This window comes from Perognathus longimembris, chromosome 2 (assembly GCF_023159225.1).
Source record: "Perognathus longimembris pacificus isolate PPM17 chromosome 2, ASM2315922v1, whole genome shotgun sequence".
In the NCBI taxonomy this organism is placed as follows: domain Eukaryota; kingdom Metazoa; phylum Chordata; class Mammalia; order Rodentia; family Heteromyidae; genus Perognathus; species Perognathus longimembris.
The window spans coordinates 67,943,489-67,968,284 of record NC_063162.1 but is presented as its reverse complement, the minus strand read 5'-3'; the positions used below and the strand labels follow the sequence as shown (position 1 = coordinate 67,968,284).

The 24,796-nt window shown below is 43.0% G+C and overlaps 1 protein-coding gene across 1 annotated transcript in view; it reads left to right on the top strand.

Annotated features, from left to right (window-relative positions):
• The window catches only part of Hecw1 (HECT, C2 and WW domain containing E3 ubiquitin protein ligase 1), a 288,520-nt gene that overhangs the window by 230,026 nt on the left and 33,698 nt on the right, over positions 1–24,796 (top strand). The window contains exons 13-22 of the mRNA XM_048339413.1: positions 2,166–2,287; positions 3,991–4,176; positions 5,508–5,642; positions 12,489–12,594; positions 14,295–14,391; positions 18,238–18,321; positions 18,731–18,840; positions 22,800–22,920; positions 23,727–23,840; positions 24,632–24,784. Coding sequence (XP_048195370.1) covers positions 2,166–2,287; positions 3,991–4,176; positions 5,508–5,642; positions 12,489–12,594; positions 14,295–14,391; positions 18,238–18,321; positions 18,731–18,840; positions 22,800–22,920; positions 23,727–23,840; positions 24,632–24,784 — 1,228 coding nt within the window. The remainder of the gene's footprint in view (positions 1–2,165; positions 2,288–3,990; positions 4,177–5,507; positions 5,643–12,488; positions 12,595–14,294; positions 14,392–18,237; positions 18,322–18,730; positions 18,841–22,799; positions 22,921–23,726; positions 23,841–24,631; positions 24,785–24,796) is intronic.

The following is a 24,796-nucleotide window of genomic DNA, read 5'->3' as shown; positions in this document are numbered from 1 at the left end:
AGACAACATAGCTGCCTCATAGAAACTTCTGAAAGATTTGAGGAGATGAGAAGGCTACCACCATCAAAGGGAGCCTAGATCTGGGAAGCAAATGGATTCTGGGCATGGGCCTTCTGACTACAATGCCTATGCATCATGACAACTTTGTGCATCATGTAGCTTAGTCCCATATCACTAAGGAAATGTATTTGTTGGTATTCTAAGTTTTCCCACTTACCAAGAAAATATGCATTAAAAGAATTACCTTTCAAAGGAGCAGCACTAGGAATAATTACTTGTCTGTATTTAGAAGAAAATTCATATCTCTCCAGAGAGGACCTTGAGAACAAAGGGATTTTCCAGCAGGCCTCTGGTGGTGCATGCAGTCTGACAGCATTTTTTACCAAGAGCCTGGTTTTCCTGGTCTTCTTGTATTTGAACCTGCCTACCAGAACTCCATGAAAAACACTGAAACACCATGAGCCTATCAGGCACCGGTGGCTCATATCTGTAATCCTAGCTAGTCAGAAGGCTGAGATCTGTCGGGCATGGTTCAAAACTAACCCAGACAGGAAACCAATCTCAATAAGACTCTGATCTCCAGTTAACCATCGAAAAGCTGGAAGTGGACCTGTGGCTCAAGTGGTAGAGAGCTAGCCTTGGACAAAAGATGTTAAGAGCAAACACACAGGCCCTAAATTCAAGCACCAGGGCACACACACACACACACACACACACACACACACACACACAGAGCAAGCTACTGACTTTCATTTTTTGTGCCCAGAATCATCTCAGACTAACGCAGTGGTATCCTAATAATCCATTATCTCTATGGACTGGCAGATCTATTTGCCAAAAGAAGGCTCCAAGTTATTAAATGTGTAGAGTTCTACCAACAAATTTAACAGCATCCATCTCTTTTCCTTATATCAGATTACTAACAAAACTGACTGGATTAGCTTTTCCTATTAATTTCTTTGTTCAGTTTTCTGAGAAACTACATGAGAGAAAGGCCAAGTAATTAGAAACAGAAATCTGGCGGGGGGAGGGGGGAGACAGAAAATTGATTTCTGGGTTCAGTATTGGGTTCCTTGGTAATTACTATGTAACAGTTGTCCCACATTTTGTGGTTCACACAACTTCACATTTATCCTCCAGTTTTGTAGGTGATATGAGCTGAGCGCAGTGAGTTCCTGTGTTATTCCTGTGCTCACACATACATGCTTGGTCTTCCAATAGGCTCTGAGGTGGCTGCTGTGGTCGGTTCTTCCAACAACCATCATAACCACATTGAGCAACTTGTAATACAAGACAAAAGTCACTGAGTAGAAGGGAGATGCTAGTAGGGTACTGATGGCTCATGCCTGCAATCTCAACTACTCAGACAACTGAGATCTGAGGATCATAGATCAGAGCCAGCCTAGGTTGTAAAGTACAGGAGACTCTTATCTCCAGTTGCCAAGAAAAAAAAAAGCCAGAAGTGGAGGAGTGACTCAAGTGGTAAAGCACAAGCCTTGAACAAAACAGCAAAAAAAGAGAGAGTGAAGTCCTGAGCTTGAACACCAGTACTGGCATCAAAAATGGGGGCCAGGAAGATGAGGGGATGTGGAAGACTAGAGCCTAAGTCATGCAAGGATGCCACTAGGAAGCCCGGTTCTTACCCAACTTACAGAAAGCAATACTGGTGGAAAATCCATTCCAAATCCAAAAATGGCCCCCAAAACAGTGTCTACATGAATGCCACACATAGAAAATTCCACACTATGAAACTTCGGTTTGGCACAAAATTATTATAAAATATTGTATAAAGCACATGTAGTGGCTCACACCTGTAGCACACAGGGAAGGGGTAAAGGATCTCAAGTTGTAACCCAGGCTAGGCTACATAACAAGACAATGTCTCAAAAAATGCATCAAATTATCTTCAAGCTATGTATATCATGTGTATTTGAAAGAAACACATTTTATGTGTAGACTTGGATTCATGCCCAATATAGCTCATTATGTACAGGAAAATATCCCAGCATCTGAAAAAAGCCTAAAACTCAGGAATGAGTGGTCTGTGGGGCGCTGTGAAAAGCCAGTTGACTGAGGGGGTGAAGTCTTCAAGCTGCAGCCAGTTCTGACTCAGAGAGGACTTTTTCATGCCAATCTATTCTATTCATTTGCTTCCTTCTTGCCAGATCTGAGAAGAGAAGGCTCCCTTTCTCCCGTCAACTCACAGAAAATCACCTTGCTGCTGCAGTCCCCTGCGGTCAAGTTTATCACCAACCCTGAATTCTTCACTGTGCTACATGCCAATTACGTGAGTACTCTAAATGCAAAGGAGCTCCGACCCCATCAAGCTTCCTATGGTCATTGGACAGATGAAAGAGGCCAGAATTTTCCCTCATGCCAGAAAAATAAAAACATCTTGGTCCAGTTTTCATAGGAAGTGGCCAGATTCCTTTCACCTTATCCCATTTTATAAAATCGCACTCACTGAACAGATTTTAAAATAGATTTCTCCTAAAGCAATAACTAGGTTTCCTTTAGAACCGTTTTTTTCAAGTGATAGGATTTTCAACGTTTTTTTCATTGGATTTTGCAGGAGAAGTGTTTTCCAGAAATAAAAATGAACACCGTATCATTCTTGCCTTCAACAAATGCTTTCTGAAGCTCAGGCACAGATCTAAGCATTGGAGACACAAAGCTATGTTGGGGAAATAGAAGTGACAACATGTGAAAAAATCAGCCTTGCAGAATAGGACAGGGCTCAAACTGAGGGCAGATAAAACATCTGGGGACTGCCAGGGAACAGAAGATGGCATCCGAATTGAATCCTGAGGGTTGACAGTAGACAGACAGAAGTCCAGGCAGAGGGAGGGTGTGTGAGGAACCACAAATTGTGGGGGCTCCGGTGTAGCTGGAGTGTGGGTGCCCTCAGGCAGGGAAGAAGGGTTGGCGCCACAACAGCAAACATCTGGTAATCCATGTGAAGGAGGCTGGGTCCACTTCAGTGGGCAACAGAAACCTGAGGTGATCCTGGGCACTGGGGTTGCACAGCCAGGGCCTTTGGTGACAGTGGGGAGATATTAAGGGGGGCAAGACTAGGAGCTGGTTCAATGATTGCAGTGAGAGAAGCATTCCAGGACGGACTCCATTGAGAGAGATTTCCCAGGGAGTCATTAATGTTCAGATATCCTGTGTTCAGAGTATATAGATGAGACTCGAGTCATTCCTTCTTTGTGCACCTGAGCTCACAGTGATTCCATTAAGCAGGTGCCTTGGTTTGATGCGGTGGTGGAGGTTGTGACTGGAGTAGGAAGAGATTAGTGGTTAGACTCGGAGCGGCAAATCAATGACACCATAGGGAACAACAAAAAGGGAACAAGGATGACAGACACTAGACGTGGGGCACCAAAGGGCCCTGAGGCTGCAAGAGCCACTGGGCTCCTGGCTTCGTTATAGTGTGTCTCTTTTCCATGAACACATGAACACACACACACACACACACACACACACACACACACACACACACGAGCCCCATGTTTCACTAAATTATCACTGGACACATTTAGAAACTCCTAAAACTTTCTTCATTTCTTCTCATGCCCTGACCCCAAAGTTTTAGATAGGATTCCCAGGCATGACAGAGTTCCTAAGGTCCTGCCTTATGTCATCAAGGGACCCTAAATTACTGCTGTGTATTAATTAGACAGGTAAGAGGAACAAAGACAAACTGTGCTGTCAGAGAAGGGAATGGGGAGGAAAGAGTGATGCTCAGAGAAGTGGTGCTGTGCCCAAGGCAGCCAGGTGCCAGGTAGAACTGATGGCAAAGAAGCCCATGGGTGTTGGAGTGGACATTTACTTCTTGAGCAAGGTCCATGCTTCTGACGCCTCCATGTCTAGCTCACATTGAATCTCTGTATAGTGGTCACCTGACCTGATGATAAAGTGTTCACAGTGTTCTTGTGTGTTTTTCCTAATTTTTCACCCTCTGCCCCAATCTGCCCTGAATGGGCTCAGAGTGCCTACAGAGTCTTCACCAGTAGCACCTGCTTAAAGCACATGATTCTGAAAGTTCGACGAGATGCTCGCAACTTTGAACGCTACCAGCACAACCGAGACTTGGTGAACTTCATTAACATGTTCGCAGACACTCGACTGGAACTGCCCCGGGGCTGGGAGATCAAAACAGACCAGCAGGGAAAGGTGAGAGGGATGGATGTGTGGGGCTCTCATCCATCCCTGATTCACCAGGGAGAAGACTGAGAAAGTGAGACAGTCTCATGCCTCAGGGATGCCCTTGGCCAGCCAGCAGCAAGTGACTGTCCGCATGGGAGATTCGCAGCCTCAGTACTGTGGCTGGGGCCAGTGGACAGGGGCAACATAGCATGCATGCTATTCCACAGTCTGTGTGTGCCACTGCAAATAAGATTTTTCTCCTCCAAATTCCTCTGAAAGATAAAGGAAAATAGAGGGTTTGGGGTTTGGTTTAGTTTAGTTTGTTGTTGTTTGCAAAGCATGGAAAACAAACAAAACCTACAAAGGAATAGAAGTAGTAAAAATGAGATTAGAAATGTAAAGCTAAGCATAACAGTTATGCCAACAGGTACAAATAAGACAAATTCATATGTTAAAGGCAAATATTTTCCAACTTAGGAACAATGAGATCTAATTTTATAAAGAAATAAGAAATGAGTCAGAAAGTTTAAAATATGATATTAATCTTGTGTGAAATAGTAATAGTATATAAAGACGAGTTCAAATTCATATTCATTAAATGAGCTGAAGACCATATATTAATCAATGACACAGTTGCAATTGAACCAAGTTTAGTAACACATATCTAGACTGGAATTCTAGCCTTCCAGAAGCTGAGACAGGAGGATCACAGATGGGCCACTATGCTATGCTACACAGCAAGACCTGTCATATATATATATATATATATATATATATATATATATACATTATATGTCCTTTTTGGCATGTGAGATTTGTCACAACTTTTACTTTGCTTTTCACAAAATTAAGAGCAGGGAACAGCAAACCACATGGTGATTTAAACACAACTGCTGGTAACATGGAACTGAGAATCCTCAGATCTCAGCCGCCTGAATTGCTAGGATTATAGAAAATAATTTCTTAGCCTGTATAAAATTTCCTTGGTTGCCTTTGTCAGTTGATATCTAAAAATATCTAAGATTAGCATTGATTGAGATCAGTTAAAACTGATATATCTTCACTAATAATGTTTTGTTCAAAAGGGGGTAATTTAAAAACTATGTTGATGGTTGTTTTTAACTTGTGATAGTTGGCATTATTTTGGTTATCTTCTATCATTCAATTACTGGGCAAGCAGATGCCCAGCCTGCCCATCCCCATCTGGCTAGAGGAGTTCTGAGTAGATTTTTTAACTGTGGGGGGAGGGAGATGCAGAAATAAGCATGATGACCAAGCCCCAAAATTTTCTCTTGTGGTATCATTCCATGTCAGACTGTTGTCTCATAGCATCTTTTGTCTTACCAATCTGTCTGCAGTCTTTCTTTGTGGACCACAACAGTCGAGCTACCACTTTCATTGACCCTCGAATCCCCCTTCAGAATGGCCGCCTTCCCAATCACCTGACTCATCGACAGCACCTCCAAAGGCTGCGGAGTTACAGCGCTGGAGAGGTAATGGCCCCCCAACTCCCCACACACTGCTCACAGGTGCACTGTGTCTGCTCCTCTGTGGGGCCAGAACTGTCGCTTAGTGACTGGAATCCTGTGGCTGGAAGTATATGTATGGACTAAAAATGGGGAAATTGTCAGGCCCTATGAATATCGATTCCTCTCCTAGCATTACTCTTCCTTGGTTTTATATCTTCTCTGTCTGCCATCATTTAACCATAATTCATAGAGAAAATGGCTTATTAGGGTGTCACTGCTCTTACCATTTGGTAGTTACCCTTCATGGTTTCATGGAGAGCTGTTGTCTTCCTGAACTATCTCTTTCTTTCCTTTCCAAATTTGTTTTTGCATCCCATGCCCTTCCAAGCACCCCCCCCCCGCCCGCTTTCTCAAGCAAATTACCTCTTGGTGGTATTATAAACCAATCTCTATTTATTTCCTGACTTTTTATAAAGTATCTGAGCCTTCTATTTATAGAAGCCACCATGATCTCAGGAGCTATGGGGCTGAGAACGATTTCTCATAAAAGAGGCCTTGGTTAGATAGCCCAAATACAGTTCATTTAATATCAACATTAGTGGCAAGGTGGCACATTCATCAGCCAAAAACAAGCTTAAAAAACCAGCTGATACATGATGCTGAAAGAGCCTTAATGTGCCATCTGTGTCCTCTTAATGCATCCACTTGCAACTCACTCCGATCGTCAGATTTTAAAACCCCACCATCCCTCTGCCTATCACTTTTCTTCTGTAGCTTTGACCTGATACGGAGGAAAACAAGCAGAGCAACAGAGAGAAGCTGAGAGGCACAGGACATCTAACACAGGATCAGTACCCAGAGAAAACAAAGATCCTAAGAAAATAAATATCTGGTTCCTCTTGGGGAATAAGAAAACAGAGGGTCTCTGGCATAAAAATAGAGAAAGGATGCACTGGGTGCTGTTTGAATTTATTTTCAGCTTTGTGCAGCAAATATTGATTTAGTAGCATACAAAGCAGTATAAGATGGTCCCTGTCCTCCAAAAATTTGGATTCTGTTTTTGAGGACAGGCTAAAAATACAGATGAGAAATGAGAATATGATTGGTGCCAAGAGAGATGTTCAGACCATGTATCATAGAAGTTCAAAAGAGGCCAAGGCTGGGTATCATCTGAAGTACGATATCTGACCTAGAACTTTGTAGAATCTAGCTAGATACAAAGGAAGAGCAAGTGCACAGCATAAGCAAATCATGAACAAAGGTAGAGAGGGAGGGTTGAGAAAGATCTGTAGGACGCAGTGGATGGATCCGTGTGACCAGAATAACAAGTGCTCACTTCCTAGGTCTTGGTTTTTGGAACAGTTTGAATATCACATAGATGAGCTGTGAGGGTTTTTTAAAAAAAAATATTGAATGAATTTGAGGAAAGTAAAATGGTAATTTCTGTGTAAAAATGGGCTTTAAAAATCATTTTATCTGGGCTGGGAATGTGGCTTAGTGGTAGTGCTTGCCTAGCATGCATAGAAACCCTGGGTTCAATTCCTCAGCACCACATAAACAGAAAAAAAAAAGCCAGAAGTGCTGCTGTGGCTCAAGTGGTAGAGTACTAGCCTTGAGCAAAAGAAACTCAGGGACAGTGCCCAGGCCCTGAGTTCAAGCCCCAAGACTGACAAGAAAAAGAAATCATTTCATCCATAGCTTCTTAACAGAGGAAGACTACCGGAATTGTAGTTGTGTAGAATTATCTCAGCACTGCAGGAACTTTACTTTCTGATCCTCTCCATTCAATGTCAATAGTACCCCCCCACGTCCCCAGTCATAACAGCGAAAACAAAACAAAAATTAAAGCAAAACAAAACCATCTAGTCAAGATCCCCATCTAGTCAAAACCATCTAGTCAAGAAAAACAGAACCTGTAAAGTAGATGGGTGGGTATGTGTAGATAGAAGATAGAGTAGACAGATGGAAGGATGGGTGAACTGATGGATAGTGGATGAATGGATGGATGGATGGATGGTGGATAGATGGGTTGGTAGATGGATGGATGGCACGGGGGTTGTTATGGAAATTTGTTTATGTGATTATGTAGCTGAGAAGTCCCACTTTGTGCTCTCTGAAAGCTGGAGAACCCAGGAAGCTGGTGGCATAGCTCAGGCTATGTTTGAATTCCCTTGAACCAGGAAAGCCGACTGTGTTAACTCTCAGTCCAAAGTTGAAAGCCCAGGAAGTGGGGAGCCTCCAGAACAAATGTCACCTCCAGAAAGGAAATGGTACATTCACCTTTCTTCTGCTTTTTTTTGTTCTATCTGGGCCCTCAATCAACAAGATGATGCCCATGCATGCTGAGTGAGAGTGTATTTTACTTACTTAGTCCATGATACCAATGCCATGCTCTTCCAAAAATGCATTCAAAACATGCTGAGAAATACTGTTTTTCAGCTATCTGGGTATCCTTTAATCCAGTGAAGTTAACATTTAAAATCCACCATAGCACCTAACATTGCCACACATAGTCCCACACTAGATAAGAATTGTTCTTTAGTTGGATGCTAGTGGTTCATACATGTAAACCTGCCTATTCAGGAGACCGAAGTCTGAGGATTGTAGTTCAAAGCCAGCCTAGGCAGGAAAACCCATGAGACTCTTATCTCCAATTTAACACCAAAAAGCCTAACGTAGAGCTGTGGCTACTTTTGAGTACTAGCCTTGAGCACAAAACCTCAAGGATAGTGCCTAGGCTCTGAGCCCAAGCCCCAGGACCAGCACACACACACACACACACACACACACACACACACACACACACACACACACGAACCTTATTTTATATTTAAGTAAACTAAATAGCTCAAACCACACAGGAGCTCAGAATCACAGCTCAGATTTTTCTTACTCTCCGTCTGTACAAACTAGAATCTTGAAAATAAGACAATGAAGGCCAAGAGGAGGAAAGACCATAGCAAAGAGGGACTTGAAAAAGAGGCTTATTTGAGGCCTCTGCCACCATGGTGATGAGGACATATGCACCAAATTCCATGTTGTAAAGACCTGTTCCTCTTAAAACCTTTAAGAATTGAGGCCTGGGACCTGGGGATGTAGATTAGAAGTAGTATGCCTACTTGGCATGTGTGAAGCTGTGTTCAATCCCTACCACCCTCCCCTCTACCAACAGATTTGGAGCTTAGAGGGAGGAATTTGGGTCACTGGGGACATGCTAATGAGAGAGAACTAGAAATGCCTTCTCCCTCCTTGTTCTCTCTTCCTTCCTGGCCAAGAACTTAGAGTCCTATCCCTGAAATTTTTCACTGAAAGATAGCACTCTACCATTTGAGTCATATTTCTATTTCCAGCTTTGTGGTGGCTAATTGGAAATAAGAGCCTCATGGACTTTCCTTGCCCAGGCTGGCTTCAAACTCTAATCCTCAGATCTCAGCCTCCTGAGTAACTAGGGATACAGGTGCGAGCCACCCATACCTGGCTCTTGATCTATTCTTAAATCACAAAAAGAGTCCAGAAATGGTGCAGATTCATCCATTGGACCCTTCCTCTGCATTTGTTTATACATTTTTAACATTATGTTTCCATTGTTTGCAGGAAGAACATTAGCTGTTTATTAGCCCAATAAAATTTAAAGTCTATACATCTCAATCACAGCTTTAAAAAACAAGGTATACATTTCCAAATTGTAATGCAGAGGCCAAGTTTGTTTACTAGTCACTGAAAACTCTTTTCACAAGCTATCTATTTTGTCTTGCCTAGAGAACTAAATGTTTGCAGCCTTCCCATTTCCAGTGATGATTAAAGTAATCAACACCAAAAGGAAAAGAAATCCTAAAAGTATTCTCTACTGAAAATAGAGTTACACCCAGTCCTGTGTAGAACAACCATTCCTAGCATGTCTGAGGTGGGATTCCTTACTCTCTTCCTCTTCCTGCTGTTCCTCCTCTTCTTTCTCTCTGTATTTCTATCTCTGTTTTTCTGTTTCTGCCTTTCATACATACACACACATATATACACAATATATACACACCCCAAATGTCAAGAAATTCAGGTCATTTAATTTGGGCTTTAAGAAGAAAATCTGGTCTTCTATTCATTTTCAGTAGTTAGAAGAGCCATTCTGGCCTGAAGTTGGTAGTGAGCTGCAAGTCAGTCTCTTGGCTGGCACTGCTGAGTACCACTTTGTGGCTGCAAGGATGCATTGTAAAATCTAGCCCAGTCCTAGAATCCTAGGATTTCTACCTATCCTCCCCGATGCCCTCAATTCATACACCCCAAACTGGAGAATATTTTTGTCAAACCATCCTTATCCTCCAGATTGCTCTCTGCAGCAGCATTCCTCGGCAGGCATTGTTTCTACTGCTCAGGATCCCTTTAGTCCTGTCTGCCTCCAGTATTGTTTCCTCTAGCTTGTAGTTTGCTTGTACATACTCATCAGCTAGCCATTTATCTGCCTTTAGAGTAACTCAACTTCATCTGTATTTTAAAGTTTTTCAACTTGGCTCAGTTTTGTCAGTGAGCAGGCAAGCTCAGAAGCAGTCACATATCCACAGCACATAAAATTTCAGGAATAGCAGGGCACCCTTCCTATTTCAAAGCCCAGGACCCATCTGTAGTTGGACACCTTCACTGGGATTGAGACTGCAGGGTCTCCTGAGCTTTAGCCACTTTCCCAATTACTCATGTAACTCATCATTTAAATAATTTTTGGTTAAGTGGTCTTTGAGAATTCTGTGTTTGCAGCATCAAAAATATTTTAATATGTTAATCCTGTTGAGAAGGGAATGTGGAAGTAAGACCCAAGGAATTCCAACAGTTACCATGCCTAGTTAGAAATTAGTGATTCCTACATTGTCATTTGTGAATTCCAAGATAGCCTAGTTTTAAATGACTTTGCAGGGCTTAACTTGGTCTTTCTAGACTCCATGGCTTAAGAGTTCTCTTAACTCTCCTGAGTTCTATGTAAGTGGTGTGTGTGTGTGTGTGTGTGTGTGTGTGTGTGTGTGTGTGTGTGCATGTGTGCATGTGTGCATGTGCACCTGTGCCATTGCCAGGGTTTGAACTTAGGGTCTAGGCACCATTCATTAGCTTTTATCGCTCAAGGCTAGCTCTCTACCACTTGAACCACAGATCCGCTTTGTGGTGTTTAAATGAAGATAAGAGTCTCATGGACTTTCCTGCCCCAGCAGGCTTTGAACCACGATCCTCAGATCTCAACCTCCTGAGTAGGTAAGATTATAAGCATGAGTAGCCAGTACACAGCTTGTATAAGTGAATTTTATTATGATGGAGAATTTCTTTTCCACTTTTGTCTAGATATCTAGACTTCTTTTAAATGTGTTATAAAATTACTTGCAAAGTTCTTAAATATATTAGAGCCTATTTATCATACTTTTTTCAAATATTATAGAGTGATTCATCATCTACACTAAATTTTATATATCTGTGAATGTGTTCCATTGTGAAAAAACTCTAGTGCCCCACTTTTACTATCTTACTCTGCAGTGGCAGTGTGTGTGACTGTGTGTGTGTGAGTGTGGAAGATAAAGAGAGAGAGACACACACAGACAGGCAGACAGTCAGATGGAGACAGAGAACATACCTGGGCCATGAATTTGGGGTCCTCTTGTCCTTTCTGAGTTCTGGGATTACAGGTATGCACCACACCCTGACTGGCTGTAAGAATCTTCAGAAACAAAATATATATGAATCATTGTAGAAAAAATGTGCTCTAGAACTTAAAGGGGTTACTAATTTTGAAAGTTGACTTATTAGTTTAAAGTTAATTGTCACAAATGTCTATTTTAGGTGAAGCAAGTTATTCACCCGTGAGGTTTTGTCAAAATTCCAAAGCAAAGCTAAGACATGAGATGCTGGCTGGTGACATGATAGGTGCAAACAAGCACTTTGCAGGCCAGCATTAGTTTCAGTCATGGTTGAAAATGTAGGGCAAGCTTACATCTTGGCACCTCAAATTCTCTCTTTGTAAATTGAACTTAATTTTACCTTGAACATGTGTGTAGATCTAAGATACTATGTGATGCTCTTTGAATGCAGTCACCACTGTTTCAGAGCAAGTCTATTCCATGTTTAGTATTGGAGTTCAATGCTACCTCTTGGAAATGAGAATTGTAAATATACCTTACTGGTAACATTTACCTAGAGTTTATTTAGCATGATGGGAAATGTTCCTTAATCTAAATGGAGTACAAGCCATTTGGCTCAGTCATTTTCTTACAAACCAGAATATAATATCCTTCTACAATATTTCCTCATTTTTAGAACTTAATGAAGTTCCCAATACTTAGAACATTGTCACTATTTTGACATAATGTTATTGTTATTATTAAGGTTTTGCATAGAAGGGTGACCACTTCGTCAGGAGCATTCTTCTTTTTTCGGACAATGTCACCCCTTCCTTCACTTTACCCTGGTTTCCTCCTCCCATCCCTGCTCACAAGTTACATAGGTCATTTCACACATAGTATCTACTGACTACCAAGATATAACTTTTCTTTTTTTGTCAGGCTTGAGGCTTGAACTCAGGGCCTGGGTGCTGTCCCTAAACTTCTGTGATAAGTTTAGTGATCTGCCACTTGAACCATTGCTCCACTCCTGGCTTTTTTGGTGCTTAATTGGCAATAAGAATCTCAGGGCCTTTCCTGACTAGGCTGGCTTCAAACTAGTTCTCAGATTGCAGCCTCCTAAGTATCTAGGATTACAGATGTGAGCTACTGGTGCCCGGATGGTACTATTTTTTTTTAACTTGGATGATATCACAATCTTTACTTCATGTTGAATAATTAGTATCAAAATGTCACCTGAAACTGATGACAGATTTTCAGTCTTATGCTTATATTTTACAATTAGGCCTCAGAAGTCTCTAGAAGCAGAGGAGCCTCTTTGCTGTCCAGGACAGGACACAGCCTTGTAGCTGCTATTCGAAGCCAGCACCATCATGAGTCATTGCCACTGGGTATGTATCACAGCTGTTTGACCCCCATGCAACTCAGTACTTAGCCTTGTCTTCCTTCTCATGAATCCTTTTCTAGGTGTTTCTCCTCAGCTTTTCTGATACCCCCAACCATGTGCTCCCATCCTCCCTCTGCCCTTTTCCTTCCCTGTTTCCTCACTTTGTTCCTTGTCCTTCTATCTTCCTCTTCCTCTCTCCTTTCCACTCTGTTCCATACAACCATGCCCATTTAATGATTTTTCCACCCAGCCCAGAGGAGCATAGTTTTAATGAAGTGATAGATTTTCCTCCTCACTAGTGAGGCTTTAAATATATGCCTCTCTTGCCATGTATGTGTACAGAAAATTTTTCATGGTCTTTCTTCAAACCTCAGCTGCCTCTTTTCAAAACACATGCCCCCCTGGGCTGGGGATATGGCCTAGTGGCGAGAGAGCTTGCCTCGTATACATGAGGCCCTGGGTTCGATTCCCCAGCACCACATATACAGAAAACGGCCAGAAGTGGCGCTGTGGCTCAAGTGGCAGAGTGCTGGCCTTGAGCAAAAGGGAAGCCAGGGACAGTGCTCAGGCCCTGAGTCCAAGGCCCAGGACTGGCCAAAAATAAATAAATAAATAAAACAAAACACATGCCCCCCTGTGTTAAGGAAATGGGTGAAAAGTCCAAATAATGGGTATTACCATTACCAGGCCTGGAAAATAGCATGAGGCGGTGGTAGTAACAATGAAGTGCTATGCCAGCACCAGTGACTCACTGCAGTAATTCCAGCTACTCAGGAGGCTGAGATCTGAGTTCAAAGCCAGCCCAGGCAGGAAAGTCTGTGAGACTTATCTGCAACTTACCACCAAAAAGCTGGAAGTGGAGCTGTGGCTCAAGTGGCAAAATGCTAGTCTTGAGCAAAAAAGCTCAAGACAGCAACCATGTACTGAGTTCAAGCTCAGAACTAGCACCAAAAATTCAAATGCTCACGAAGAATCTTCTGCCATAATGACTTTAACAAAAGGACCAAGAAGAGTAAGGAAGAGGAGAGGAGAATGCCTTTCCCTTTCAGGAAGAGCTGTTTTGTTCTCCTTTACCACTTCACAGACAGGAGTTAACACCCAGCAACACACCTGACATACTGTCAACAATCAACTTACTCCAAGTTCACTTTAGTTTGATCATTTAAAAATAAAAAGGGAAGTGCATCATATTAAAGAAAATTCACAATAAGAAAGTAAAATGGTCATACAGCAGAGAATCTTAGAGGACATGGTGAAGACATATCAAATTTTATATTGTATCGTGAGAAAATCATGTACTATTTCTCTTTTTTTTTTTTTTTTTTTTTTTTTTTTTTGGCCAGTCCTGGGGCTTGGACTCAGGGCCTGAGCACTGTCCCTGACTTCTTTTTGCTCAAGGCAAGCACTCTGCCACTTGACCCACAGCGCCACTTCTGGCCATTTTCTGTATATGTGGTGCTGGGGAATTGAACCCAGGGCCTCATGTATATGAGGCAAGCACTCTTGCCACTAGGCCATATCCCCAGCCCTATTTCTCTCTTATAAAACTCAAATATGCATCTTTTTTTTAAATTCCAGAGCTTAGACTGTTTTTATTATGTCAAAGTCCTAGATAATCTGGGTATCAAGTGAGCATTTCCTAGTTGTCAGAGAAATCTCTGAGCAGCAAACTCCACTACAACTCTGTCCTTTGGTCTGTTTCAGCATATAATGACAAGATTGTGGCATTTCTTCGCCAGCCAAACATTTTTGAAATGCTGCAAGAGCGTCAGCCAAGCTTGGCAAGGAACCATGCACTCAGGTAGGGTTTGATTCCCATCCCTCGAATTTCCATATCCTTCCAACTACTTTTCTAGGTCAGCCTGGGCAGGAAAGTCCACAAAATTCTTATCTCCAATTAACCACCAAAATGCCAGAAGTGGTGCTGTGACTCAAGTGGTAGAGTGCTAGCCTTGAGCAAAGAAATTCAGAGACAGTGCCCAGGCCCAGAGTTAAGCCCCAGGACTGGCAAAAGAAAGAAAGGAAAGGAAAGGAAGGAAGGAAGGAAGGAAGGAAGGAAGGAAGGAAGGAAGGAAGGAAGGAAGGAAGGAAGGAAGGAAGGAAGGAAGGAAGGAAGGAAGGAAGGAAGGAAGGAAAGAAAAGAGGGAGGAAGGGAGGGAGGGAGGGAGGGAGGGAGGGAGGGAGGGAAAGAGGGAGGGAGGGAAAGAGGGAAGGGGGGAAGGAGGGAAGGAGGCAAAGGACCCAAAGAAACTGAAGCATCGTCTTTGGTGTGGCCACTTAAGTCCTTATTTCCATGCACCATTTTTAATGTGTCTCTGAAACAACTGATTTGGGAAGGAAAGCCATCTAGAGCATCAAACAGAGAAAAACTACTCCTTAGGGACTGGGAGTGTGGCTTTGTGGTAGAGTGCTTGCCTAGCATGCATGAAGCCCTGGGTTTAATTCCTCAGCACCACATAAACAGAAAAAGCCAGAAGTGGTGCTGTGGCTCAAGTGGTAGAGTGCAAGCCTTGAGCCAAAAAAAAAAAGAAAAAAAGAAACTCAGGGACAGTGCCTAGGTCCTGAGTTCAAGCCCCAGGACTGGCAAAAAAAAAAAAACTCTTTAATCTGAAATTTTGCTTTCTGACCAACATATTCAAATATGACTTTCCTTCAAAGGCTAGAGATGGATGGGAGTCAAGGGTGTGATTCATTGGAATCTAAACCCTTACTTTCACCCTGAGGGTGGCTGGTTGCAGCATGTTCTGACCTCTGACCTTAGTCTCCTCATCACCAGCATGGCAAGGTCATGATGTTGGCCTTCTGGGCTCATTTCAAAGAGTAGGTATATAAAGGATAAGACTAGGCAAGTGGTAGCCCAGTGAAAGCTTGCATTCTTTGCATCCCCCTTTTCCTCTTAAATCTGGATGGTACCTGTGTACTCTACTCTCATTTCCTAACACTTTCCAGCAGCTGCAGCCCTTTACCTGTTCAAATTCTGGCCAGTGTTTCAGATGGATCATTCTCTATTTTTCCCCTACTGTCCCCTCACAGAATCCTTTTCTCCTTGTATTGTTACTCTATGTTACTGAAAACTATCATCTTCCTTCCATCCTTTTCATCTATCCCTCCTTCTTCCTGGATCTCCACATCCAAATATTCACTCCTGCATGCCCCCCTTTCTTCTTTCTTTCTCCCTGTTGTGACCCAACTTTGAGTCCTCTCATTTCTCCCTAGGATGTTACTGCAAGCCTCCCTCCCAGCCATGATTCTACATAACCAGAGTTACCTCTCTATAGCACAGGTCTATCATGTCCCTACTGTCCTTCACAGAATATTCCTGAGGTGTGATTGTGGATGAATAGAGTCAGGATTCTAAACATAAGGCCCAAGGCCTCTGCCTGAGTGGCTTCTCTATTAAGGGCACCTCATCCTTTCCTAAAGGCTCAAATCAAAGGCAAACGTGTAGTGTCCAGGCAGACTGTAGTATTCTTTCTCTGTTGCTTTAATGTCATTCTTTTTGTACCCAGGATATTTTTAGATCTGTTATATTATGTTGTTTGCCTGGATCTCCCTGCACATGTCAGCCTTTTGGACCAGAGCCTCTGCCTTTCCTGTCTTTGTATCTGTTCTGTTCCCTCAAAACCTGGTCTTAAATATAGGAACCACGACTTTTAGAGTGTTTGTCATGAGTATGTGAGAGTTAGAATGGGTAATTGCCCACTTTTATTTGTGTTCAACATTCAAGAAATGTCTGCTGGGGTTCACACAAGGCAATGCCACACTCTGGACCGTTAATTTAGGAGCTGTTTTTTGACTTATAGAGCACAACCTGCATTACCTAAAGAGCATCTGACACATGACTACCCTTAAATCTTCCTTTGTTACTGATTCTACCATTAAATGAGTTCACTGCTTATCTTTTGGAAGAATCTGAACTAACCAAAGGCATTGGAGACCCATTTTAAATTTTAGAAAAGCGAAATAGAAGAAGAGGGGGAGGATGGACGAGGAGGTGGAGAAGGGGGAGTGTGAGGGGAAGGAGAAGGAGATCTATGGTTCCAAGCCAGCCTGAGCAGACAAAATCTTGAGGCTCTGATCTCCAATTAACCAGCAAAATCCCAGAAGTGGAGGTGTGGCTCAAGTGTCGGAGTGTTAGCCACCCAGTCAGAGTGTGAGGCCCTGAGTTTAAGCCCCAGTACCAGCCCCTCACTGGACAAAAAGACAGTAGGAGCTGGTGACAGGTTGAACATAGAAAGGTGAAGAGGGAGCTGGGGGTACAGCTCAGTGGAAGAACACCTGCCTAGCATGTGTTAGATCCTGGGTTAATCCTCCACTCTGCAAATAAAAAGGCAACGAGATATGAAGCTTCTGCAGGTGAGAAGATAAACAGCATCACCTGCAGGATGGAGGAACATGGAGGATGAACTGGTTGGTAAAGGCAAATGTCAAAGACAGATATCAGGAGATGAAAGATGCAGGTGCCTCTGTGCCGGCCAGAGTTCTGAGGATAGTTTGCATCAAACCTTTCCTTGTGGCCAAGGGGTTGATTCGCTTTCGCTCCCGCATCTTCCTGGTTTTAGAGTGTGGGGGATGGAGTCCCAGGGACAGCTGCAGATCCCTCATGCCACTGGGTGTGCACAGAGATGGCAGAGCGAAGGACGCCTGGTGGAGAGCCACTAGCTCCTCAGTCCTGGCACACTGCTAGGGCCCTTGCACAGGGAGCTGCCCCCCATAGCTGGGATCAGCATTGCACTGCCCTCTCTGAACCTCCTTTGCCTAGGTGACTCTAAGAATAAAGGAGATAACCCTTCCCCCAGCAGGGAGAACATGGGTCTACCCAAATGCAGATCCTTCAGGGCAGTGGGGTAACCAGTGCAGTGCAATGTTGGCCACGTACATAAGTGAGAAAGTCACCTGTGAAACAGTCAGCCTTTAAGTTTTTCCCAGATTTTACCGTGTTTCTTCAAGAAAGGAAAAGTTTAACTTCTCCAAAGCAGGCATGAGACAGAATGCTTACTGGGTACAGTGTTTGAATAGCAAGGAAGTAAATTTAAAATATATTTGATCACAATAAGTACTACTTATCCATAGACTTACTTGAGATCACTTGTTTGGTTGGAGTAGAAGACTGGGGAAAAAAAAGGAAGTCAGATTAAAAGAGCTATTAACAAATCAGAGACAAAACAACTGTCTTGTGCTGTAACTAATCTTGGAAAGGCCCCAATCTGTTTTGGAGGCTGAGGGAGATCCCTCTATGTCCATTGTAGAAATTACAGAATTTCCCATGGAACACGGATTTCACAAGACACTCCCAACTCTACCTTCCATAGCTTCATGTACCCTGAGCTCACAGAAGTACCTCTAAGCCCCGTGCCTGTCTTCTCTTCTCTCTTCTCTCTCTCTCCCTCCTTCCCTCTCCTTTCCCCCACCCCTCTCTCTGTGAGGCCCTGATTTTGTTCTGCTCCTTAGTGTGAGTCTGAGGAGCACCATACCTTCTACAGCATCCTTGGAACCTACAGCAACTTCTAGGTGCCACAACACACAACAGATTTTAAGACACTATTGTTTGGCCACACTGCAAGAGAGAAAAACAGGGAGTTCAAGAAAGATGTCCTTGGATGTTGGTGGACAGTTCTTATTCATTTTCTTCCCCATGTTTCTCTAGGGAGAAAATCCATTACATCCGTACCGAGGGCAGCCATGGACTTGAGAAGTTGTCCTGCGATGCAGATCTAGTCATTTTGCTCAGGTAAAGAGCTGTACTCAAGAAAATGCTAGAAAAGTTGCCCTTTGGAGTTCTGAACTGCAACCACTCTGAGCCACACTCACCATCATTTGTTCTAGAAGTCTCTAGAGATGGAGCCTGAAGTAGGGCTCCCACCCTCGTACCTGCTCTGCCTCCCCAGACAGGTCACTAGATTTGCAGCTGGGCCCCAAGCACAACATAAAGTACTTGGTAGAGATTGTTTTGGGGAGGATTAATCAGAGCTTTAAAAAAAAAAAAAACAATTTTCCAGTAAGATGTACCTATGTTTGTAAATGATGCCTGAATCGGATCCCTTTTGTGCTTGGTGACAACTCTGACTGCCATTATCCTGTGAACACTTTCTGCAGAGATGGATTGCTAATTTTTCCTTTGCTTTTCTTAATCTTTGCAGTCTTTTTGAAGAAGAGATAATGTCTTACATCCCTCTGCAGACCACCTTTCATCCTGGGTATAGCTTCTCTCCCCGTTGTTCACCTTGTTCCTCACCGCAGAACTCCCCAGGTAACTTGGGAATCTGGCCTGATACCACCTGTAAGCGGCCTCCAGCAGCAGAGGGGAGCAAAGGATAGCTCTGTGCGTGCGTGTGTGTGCACACACGTGTGTGTGTGTATCTGTGTGTGTGCATGCACATGCCCATGGGCTCCCCCTCTTCATCCCTCTCAATATCCTGATCATAAATGCACTCTCTAAATTTGGCATGGACACTTATTTTTATGTCTCCAAGCTAGAATGGGATTTGCTTACATTTAAATTTCAACACAGTATTTCAGAATATATGATGATGATTTTTGTGTGTGGGGGGGGGGGGGTCTTGGAGCTTGAACTCTGGGCCTGGGCACTGTCTCGGAGCTCTTCAGCTCAAGGCTAGCACTCTACCACTTGAGCCACAGTGCTACTTCTGGTTTTCTGGTGGTTAATTACAGATAAGAGTCTCACAATCTTTCCTGCCTGGGCTGGCTTTGAACCACAATCCTCAGATCTCCACCTCCTGAGTTGCTATGATTACAAGTGTGAGCCAGTGGAGCCCAGCATGAAGATGATTTTTTAAGAAAAAGAGTCCAGCACCCATCAACTTTGTATTGGAACTTGGCCATCCTACACATTCACATAGTTTCACAGTACAGCAGCAGAGATAAACAATAACAAAAGAAGTGACATGGCCTCCAAATTTTCTCTTCTGTCTCTTCACACAGCAAGCTGGAGTCCCTGCGCTAAATTGCTACTACATTAGAACACTCTCCAAACATTTCAATAGGAACAGCCTTTGGCAGGTTTCTGTTGGCTACCAATTCTGGTAACACATCCTCACTCTTGTGTCTCCACAGAGATTCCAAAGAGTTTTCTTACACCACATGAAATAATTCCTCTTACTCGTAACACAAAAATTCTTTGTCTTTCATGCCAAATGCGGAACTACATATTAAACTGAAAAGTCATATCCAAGGAGTCATCAAGATAATTAATTAGGTTAAACCCATAACCCCAAACTGGATCCAGATAACAGAGACTTCCCTCCCTGTTTTTGTGATGGTCCTGAGGCTTGAACTCAGGGCCTGGGTGCCGTCCGTCAATGATAAGGCTTTTGCTTTTGCTCAATGATAAGGCTCTATCATTGAGCCACAGTTCCATTTCTGCCTTTTTTGTGTAGTTTAGTGAGGTACGAGTCTCACAGGCCTTTTTGCTCTGGCTGGCTTCAAACTGCAATCCGCATAGTTCAGCCTCTTGAGTAGCTAGAATTATAGGCATGAGCCACCAGTGCCGGCATTCTCTGTTAATATTTGGCTTATATTATTGTATTACTGTAAGTTTTTATTCTAAACCAAGCTTTCTTCTTGTAATATTAAAAGTGAAAGAGCTTCACTTGAAAAGTCTAGAGATTTTCCATCTCACAGTCTCTAGGGCCAGCATCCAAGTTTGGCTGTTGAAGCCTGTGGGAAACTTCAGAGAAGAAACGGAACTTAGCAATGTGATCAGAGCTTAGTAGTGTGATCAGAACTTAGCAGTGTGATCTGTCTCTTAGAAGTAATATCTCACTCCGGATTACTGTCATACCTGTCTAGAACTACAATGCCTTTTAGTTTGGTTTCTCTGAGTTGTGTCAGTCAAATATTTCTCTTAAGCCAACTTTGTTACTTGCTAAAAAATTTGTTTTAAGATGGTATCTTGTTCAAAAAAGAAATGTACTGTGTACCTGACTTACGTAACTGTAACCCCTTTGACATTCAACTTTATAATACCAATTTTAAAAGTTTTTTAAAGACAGTGTCTTTTCCAGGCACTGATGGCTCACATCTGTAATCATAGCTATTCAGGAGGAATCTGAGGATTGTGGTTTGAAGCCAGCCCAGGCAGAAAAGTGTGTGATCTCCAACTAATCAGAAAAAAAAACAGAAGTGAAGATGTGGTTCAAATGGTAGACTACCAGCCTTAAGCAAAAAAGCAAGCCTAGAATGAGAGACTTGGAGTTCAAGTACCAGTACACACACACACACATACACACACACACACACACACACACACACACACACACACACACCAGTATCTCCTTCATGTTACTCCCTCCAAATAGACATGTCAATGCCATAATTAAGTAAGTGTCCAATGCTTACTACATCTCACAAACAACATAGCTGAGGTCCAATTGTCTAGGAGTGGGTGGAGGTGAGGGACAGAAGCTTTGTGATAGCCAATAGCAGGACAATTAAATACTTCCAGTGTGTGCACCATGACCTGCTTTCCAGGAGCCTGCCGTTAGGGGGAGCTGTTGGCCCATGCTGATCTGCCACGCTTCAGAGTCTGTTGTCTGCTAAGGGGCATCTTACACTTCCTTCCATTCTCAGCTTTTGTTCAGGGAGCAAGATGTTAACTTCATTATATGGGTAAGAGATCAAACTGCAAAAAGAGTAATAAGAATAAAAAGTTAGAAGAGAATGAAAAATTACCTGGATTACTTTTATACAAAAGATTCAAGTTTCCTAATAAAGATATCACTGATGCCATGAATCTACATAATCATTCAGTTGTTTTTGCTAATTTATTTAATATTGTATTCTCTGGATTTGACCATGGGGTCCAAGATTATGTGATACAATTACTTTAGTGTTAAAATGTATAATTTCCTCTAGCTAGGCCTTTGTGAAATTTACCTGATTGCTGCAGAGACAGAGAGTCATAGAAGTTAATTCAAAAACACTTTATAAAGCTTCAATCTTTTTTTTTTAATGCAGAGTAGTGATCATGTTCCCATGGTTCTCAGTCCAGACTGCTCCCAGGTATTTGCAGTGAGGCTCTGCCCAGCTCTACCCCAGTGTTTCCTCTCTATAGAAAGACAGACGTTTTCTATAACTTGTCATATCATGGCAGCCCCCATGCAGCAACTTCTTTATTAGGCTCACCATAAAACAAAATTGTTTAGCAACTGAGCCTTATCCTATTTGATATGAGTCTTTTCCAGTTCTGAAGCTCTGTTTTTGGACCAGTCTCATCCTTACAGGCTGTGCTCCAGACAAACTAGAGCATCCATTGCCATTCTGCCACAGGATCCTTGCCCTGGACTATTCTTCTTCTAGCTCATCAGTATCTAAGTTAGGCAGATTTTCAACCAGGCATGGTGGCACTCTCCTGCAATCCCAGTACTTAGGAAGCTGAGGCAGGAAGATTGTGAGTTCAAGGCCAGACAGAGCCACAAGGCAAGACCTTGAGTCCTTATTCTTCAGATCTTCCCAGGGAAGCCTCCCTGGGCTTTTCTATCATGTTCTAGAATCTCAAGACACTGTGCTCCTTTGCCTTCCTAGTTGGAAATCATTTCACCTCTAATTAACACTTATTTCCATGAGTTTACTGCTATAAGTACTCTCTACATGGTTAGCTTAGTATTGGAAGTACATAAGTACAAAATAGATATTACATCGGTGAGCCATGATTTTGGCCATCTCATTAACAGGTGGATAAAGAACATCTAAAAATCACTCTGCAAATCACAAAAGCTTTCTTCTGCATAAAGTCAAGAAATTATTATTGTCATTGTTGTTATCATTGTTGTAAAATTTGCTCTTGGGTTAAGGATAAGCTTCTAAATGCTCAGGCCCTAATGCCCTGTCAGTGTCGGCGGCAATACAGAAGCATGACAAACACATATTAAAGTCCCGCTGCCCTGCCAGGAATGTGCTTCTGGTGGACTCTACACCCATGCTGGGCATGCTAGCTCAAGCCTGGACATCCTTGCTGCTCAGGAGGCAAACAGGACGGTCGCGACTTAAGGCCAGCCCAGACAAAGTTAAGGCAACCCTATCTATAAAACAAACTGAATGCAAAAAGGCCTAGGGGAGTGTGGCTCGGGTGGTAGAGCATTTGCCTCCAAAGCTTGAGGTCTTGGATTTAATTCTCAGCACCAGAAGAAAAAGAAAGAAATCAGAGGAGAAGAAGAATGACTGCAGACCTGCGCGCTTCTCTCTCTGCAGGTTTACAGAGAGCCAGTGCAAGGGCCCCCTCACCATACAGGAGAGACTTCGAGGCCAAGCTCCGCAATTTCTACCGGAAACTCGAAGCCAAAGGCTTTGGACAGGGTCCAGGGAAGATCAAGTGAGTGCTCTGGTGCTCAGCTGTGAGTGCTCCGGTGCCCAGCACTGAGTTCAGAGGACAGACTTCCCCACCATTGGTCCTCCAGGGATCTGTGTGGTTACTTTGTGTGGGGACTGGGGATCCGGTCTGGTAGCAGTTAAAGGAGTCAAGGGAGCAAGTGATGGAGTTGGAGGGAAAGATGAAAGGCATTGACGAAGTTGAAAGGAATGCAAGAAAGAGAAGGAAGGAGAAAAGGAATTGAAAGGAAGGGAAGGGGAAAGAAAAGGAAGAGTACATTGCAGACATAGGCATGTGTTATATCAGTACTAGACCTTTTCAGAAAACCAAGAATCTTGAACTGAGTAAAAAAAAAAAAATGAACTGAGCAAAAATTTTTTTAAAAGCTGTGTATCCTTTTACTTATTCTTGGGCAGAACATATTATTCAAACTCAAAGATTCTCTGTGACTTTGCAATTGAAGAACTAGTAAAAGAGTTATACGTTATTGTTTTGATTTTGTTTCTTTTTCAGTTTATTATTTTTCTTCTTGAAAATCCAAGCCCAAATTTAAGAGTTCTACTTGGAGAGCTCCCTATTAATTGCATCTTAAAGTAGGTGACTATGAAAGAATGTTTCCAATAATAAGTATACACGTTTTCCACATCTGCCAATGTTTCTGCCAAGAGTTATGACGGGACTCATTCCTGCCCTCTCTGTTGTCGGGATGCTGAGGCTGAGGCCGTTCGCCTGGTCCTCCTAACTCACACATGGCCCTGTCCAGTAGCCCTCCCTCAGAGCCCACAGTCACTGGAACTTCTCCTTCCCAGGCTTATCATTCGACGAGATCACCTGTTGGAGGGAACTTTCAATCAGGTGATGGCCTATTCCCGGAAGGAGCTGCAGAGAAACAAGCTCTACATCACCTTCGTTGGAGAGGAGGGGTGAGACACCACAGGGGTTTACACATATGCCTCGGTGCACACAGACCAGAGCCTCACAAGCAGGGGTGAATTTTCTCAAGAAGAAGCAGGATAGCTAGAAGCCTTTGCTCCCAGGTAGCCCCGATCCTGACCTCTCCAGAGGCCTTCACTCTCCAGGTAGTGCTAAGCTTTAGGCTTTTGGCTCTTCAAAAACCTAGAGTTATCATCATATCCTAGAGACAGAGATTATGTGGCCAAAAGGGTACACTACTAGGCACCTAATAAAGTAAAAAAGTAAAGCTCAGCCTTCCAAAGTGCCTTACACGACTGCATACCAAACCTCTATATTTATGAAATCATAGAAATCACTGAGAGGCAAGCCCACCTAAAAGAGCATATGAGAATGAACTGAAAATCTTTTTTACACACACACACACACACACACACACACACACACACACACACACACACACAGAGTTGCAGGAAGTTCTTTTATGCTTCTCATAACAAAGGCCTTCTTTGTAATGAGCCAGCTGTGTGTTTTGTCTGATAGGTATTAGATGGTTGGAAAAAAGGATTCATTGCCATGAGAGTTAATAAGCCAAATAGAAACCTGGCTAATAACATCCTCAACCAATTACTGCCTCCTCCTTTTCTTACATAAATTGATGCCCCTATTGGGATCCACTCTAAAGAGTTGAGATGACCTCTGCTCTCCCTAGACCCCAGCTCTAAAGAACTTGCTAGAATCTGAACAGGAGACTTCACTTCTGACCACAAATTGATCATCCCGATCCACACTTCCTTTGCAGGCTGGACTACAGTGGCCCTTCTCGGGAGTTTTTCTTCCTTCTGTCTCAGGAGCTCTTCAACCCTTACTATGGACTCTTTGAGTACTCTGCGAATGACACTTACACGGTGCAGATCAGCCCCATGTCTGCGTTTGTAGAAAACCATCTTGAGTGGTAAGAGCTATC